Source organism: Cyprinodon variegatus, unplaced genomic scaffold (assembly GCF_000732505.1).
Source record: "Cyprinodon variegatus isolate N-32 unplaced genomic scaffold, C_variegatus-1.0 Scaffold649, whole genome shotgun sequence".
In the NCBI taxonomy this organism is placed as follows: Eukaryota; Metazoa; Chordata; class Actinopteri; order Cyprinodontiformes; family Cyprinodontidae; genus Cyprinodon; species Cyprinodon variegatus.
Window position 1 is genome coordinate 158,029 of NW_015151102.1, and position 4,597 is coordinate 162,625.

A 4,597-nucleotide genomic window follows, 5' to 3' on the forward strand; every position below is an offset into this window, starting at 1 on the left:
AATTCAATGCCTTTTAAGACTTTTTAAGGACCCGTGGGAACCCTGCTTTCATCAAGGAATCCACTTGCATCCGATCCTTGTTCAAAAAATTGTCAAATGTTGTGATTGTGATCAGAGACGCTGATTTTTACCAAAATCTTCTCCTCTGTAAGGTTTGAAGTAGGTTTGAATGGGAAATTGTGAACCTATTGACACCTAATTTAAGTCTTTCCTCTGTATTTCTGAGGTTTATCCATTAGCTGGTCAAGAGAAAGTAAATAAAAGAAAAATTGAAGTAAAAAAATGTGAGAACCTCACTGGTGTTATTTCCAGAGCTTGGTTCAGAGTCATTACTGTAAACTCTTCTGTCTCTACGTATTGGTTCAATATATTCAATATAAATGGATATTTCTAACCACTTTTACACAGTTAACTCTCTTTAAGGAAGAATATATGCGTGTTGAAGTGAGATGCAGTGAGCAGGCATCTAGACTAAAACAGCAGATGAAGAGACTGAGCGGATTGCGTTTCCTACCTCTGTGCTTCTGGTCTGGCTGCGTGTACTCGCTGCTCGGCTGGTTGACCTTATTGTACAACTTGGTGCAGCTTCTCTTCCTGTATGGAACAAAGTCAGGTGATGTGTCGTCGTCGTCTAATCCATTTAACCAGCGGTGGCTCTTCTTTACACTCTTTGCCGCTCTTTGCCTCTCTGAAACTCCCCTTTCCTTTCTGCTATTCACATTCTCCCACTCTTCATCCAACCTGTCGGTCTCCACCTGGGATCCTCCATTTCCCTGCTTGCCCATCACTGGATTCACTTCTTTGAGGCTTTTTTCAGCAGAATTCTGTTCATTATCCCCATTAGTTTTGGAGCTGGAGGAAGTATCTCCGGGAGTGAACGATATTTTTTTAAGAGAGACCACCACGCTACATGCTTTAGTGATGTCTGAAATAGCAACTGCTGACTTGGAGGGGGAAAGAGCTTGGTTGGATTTCCCAAAAAGTTTCTTTTTCACCTTTGGCTTAGTGCAAGTTTTAACAAAGCCTGGGAAACAGAGAGAGATAAATCAAAAACTGATGACTTTTTCAACACCATGACGAAGAACAGGGATGAACAGATCCCAGGTTTGTAGCAACATTGCTTAAAATTAACGCTGTTCCTGAAATTTTGGACACAGGATACCTTTTTGTAGTTCTTTTTGTCTAATACAGTAGTTTATGCATTTTGACAACTGTCAAATGACTAAAAAACATAAAAGTATTTGGATTGCTTAAACAAATAAGGAGGTGCATGATTAATATTTTCAAGATTTTTAAGAAAGGAGAAATTTAATCGTTTTGGCTTTACTTGTCAACTAAAGCTAGACTGTTTTTATGTATGAAATGACCTAGTTGGGACAAAAACTAAAGACCATTTTTTTTCCAAATGACTAAAAATACAACGAAAACTTGAGATGCTGCTCCTCCTGCTGCTTCAGCCTGAGAATCCACAGATTTTGGTGAGAATATATCATAGAGATTAGGGCTAAAAAAAAGAAATGTACGGGATTAATCATGATTAATCTATCAATGAAATAATTTAGGTTTTGCTTAATGTTTGAGTATAGAGACTAAAACATGTCTTGAGCTGAAAGTGCAACCTACTCAAAGCAGTCATTACACCTAAATTGTAAAGAAAATACATAAACATTTTGCATTCAAGATATATTTTTTCTTCCATTAATATGCTACATCCAGAAATCGGCAAAGGGCACAAGCTTCACTTGGTTTAAATTCAGTGTGAAATCTTCTTTAAGGAACCTTTTGCCATCTCATTATCGATTAATCGGAAAAAGAACACACAGATCAATCAAATAGAAAAAGTGTGGTAAGTTGCAGCCCTACAACAGATTACCATTCAAAAGATTCCAACTGCAACTCCAAGGTGTTTGGAAATGCATTAAAAAGAGGGGGTTAAAACGAGCTGCACTAACCCTCTCAAAATAAAAAAGAAAGGAAAACTGGCTGGCAGAACTCCTAGAAGAATTTGAAGATAGCATATATAACCAGCAGAAAACTAGATGACAGAGCTAAGATGCCTTTGATAAGAAACATTTCCCAGCCTTCAACCACGAGGCTTTACTCCTGGGTCCATCAAGGGGTTCCAACTTTAAGCAGTGGTTTTTAGGGTTGTCTCTACACAAATTTATCTAAATTGGTTCTGATTTATGCAGTGGAAATGCACAAAGTGATGCAAGAAAGCCAAAACAATGGCTGCCTAAAGACAGCTCTTTTATTTCATGGATGTACTTTGTTCTTCATGCGTGGTTTTGCCATTTTGGAATCATGTTTATGAAAAAAAAAAAGAAAAAGAAGAAAAAAAACAGTGTGGACCATTTCTTTTTTTTTTTTTTTTTTTTTTTACACTTTGTTTAACATCTTTTAACAGCTGGAAAAGACTGGATCATTTTGTTTAAATAATTTTTATGAAGAGCCCTCAGCTCAAGAGGGTGTACTTTTGAACTAATTACTGTGAGCTTTGAAGGAGGAGGATGGAGTAAAGTTCTACTACTGAAACAAGATCTGCAAAGATTGTTTTCTTCAAGAAAGAAGACAGGATCACACCTATTCTGGGTTTGAGTCCAGCTGGACCAGATGGTTGGAAGCCACCGAATGCCCAGTCCAGCATCTGCTTCAGGAGCTCTTCGCTGTCGTCAAGCAAAGCAGAAAACCGCTTTCCACAGCGCTGTGCCGCCTCCTGAAGGACAGAGTGTGTTAATATTTCATGCAAACCTTAAACAACTCCTCTTTTCTACCCTGATGTTTGACCAGAGGTTTGGCCCTCAGTTGTCTTCTGGGACATCTAGAGCATTTATATGGAGCAAATCGGTCTCAATTTTCTTGAGACTCTCCTGACGTAGCTCAATACACAAATGCATTTTGTTATACAGGGGATGGTTTGCAACCAATCACAGAGCTCCCTTGTATAAACCAATCACAAGAAAGTAATCCACGTGGGAGGACTTTTTGCTCCGCCTCGGTCCGGTTTCGCGTCAGGCCAGCATATCCTTAGTAATACGAAATACATAGAGTTNTTTTTGGTGTGAGTTTTTTTTTTTTTTTTTTTTTTACACTTTGTTTAACATCTTTTAACAGCTGGAAAAGACTGGATCATTTTGTTTAAATAATTTTTATGAAGAGCCCTCAGCTCAAGAGGGTGTACTTTTGAACTAATTACTGTGAGCTTTGAAGGAGGAGGATGGAGTAAAGTTCTACTACTGAAACAAGATCTGCAAAGATTGTTTTCTTCAAGAAAGAAGACAGGATCACACCTATTCTGGGTTTGAGTCCAGCTGGACCAGATGGTTGGAAGCCACCGAATGCCCAGTCCAGCATCTGCTTCAGGAGCTCTTCGCTGTCGTCAAGCAAAGCAGAAAACCGCTTTCCACAGCGCTGTGCCGCCTCCTGAAGGACAGAGTGTGTTAATATTTCATGCAAACCTTAAACAACTCCTCTTTTCTACCCTGATGTTTGACCAGAGGTTTGGCCCTCAGTTGTCTTCTGGGACATCTAGAGCATTTATATGGAGCAAATCGGTCTCAATTTTCTTGAGACTCTCCTGACGTAGCTCAATACACAAATGCATTTTGTTATACAGGGGATGGTTTGCAACCAATCACAGAGCTCCCTTGTATAAACCAATCACAAGAAAGTAATCCACGTGGGAGGACTTTTTGCTCCGCCTCGGTCCGGTTTCGCGTCAGGCCAGCATATCCTTAGTAATACGAAATACATAGAGTTTCCTCCGTCTCCGTTCTCCTTACATCCAAGCATGTCATTTTATTTCCCGATTTAGTCAGGTTTTTTGTCGTAGTTTGTGCATAAAACAAAAAATACATCATTCTCTAGGTTAGTTTTAAAAACAAACATTCCCTGTCCGTTAGATGAGGATCTTATTAAAGAATGATCTGCATTTTTTCACAGAGAATTAAATATTTACAGAGAGAGGATTCTAAAACCCAGTTGACAGGATATGAGATTTATTTGTTTATAGTTTGTTTAATATGAGCAAGATGCAAATCATTTTATTTATATATTTTTACAGCACATGAAGAACTACTGAAATTATTTTCAGATTACACATAAATAGATTAATAAATTCCGGCGGGGGAAAGGAATGATTTAGGGTTAGGATTAACTCGGTGATAACAACCTACTGGTACAATCTGAAGCCATTCTATTTGTAATTGTTTATGGGCCAAAAATACTTTGGCGAATCATGAGCTGTGCATGTGTGGATCTTGTATGCTTGTGTGAATCGTGCTGTGTGTGAAGCTTATCCTGGTCATGCATAATGAGGCCAATTTGGCTCCATAATTTTAGGACAGGCTGACATACCAACCTGCAATGATGAGAGGATGGCCTCCCGATAAGTGACCAGAGTGGCAAAGGAGTGTGCACAGAAGTACTGGCTGAATCCTGCGAATGGCTTCAGAGACGCCACAGTAACCTGCAATCAGAGACAGAATTCACCTATAAGAGAAATGTCTTAAAGGAATAGTACACCCAAAACATGATTAGCCTTCATTTTCTACTCACCCCCATGCTGAACAACACTCTGGAGTACTTTTTTGATATC

General features: G+C 39.0%; 1 protein-coding gene across 1 annotated transcript in view; it reads right to left on the reverse strand.

Moving 5' to 3' along the window:
* Positions 1 to 4,597, reverse strand: part of dnmt3b (DNA (cytosine-5-)-methyltransferase 3 beta) — a 39,832-nt gene that overhangs the window by 11,259 nt on the left and 23,976 nt on the right. Inside the window, exons 8-12 of the mRNA XM_015393577.1 lie at positions 4,361 to 4,468; positions 3,197 to 3,423; positions 2,788 to 2,821; positions 2,584 to 2,716; positions 515 to 1,024 (exon numbers count right to left, since the gene is read on the reverse strand). Coding sequence (XP_015249063.1) covers positions 515 to 1,024; positions 2,584 to 2,716; positions 2,788 to 2,821; positions 3,197 to 3,423; positions 4,361 to 4,468 — 1,012 coding nt within the window. The remainder of the gene's footprint in view (positions 1 to 514; positions 1,025 to 2,583; positions 2,717 to 2,787; positions 2,822 to 3,196; positions 3,424 to 4,360; positions 4,469 to 4,597) is intronic.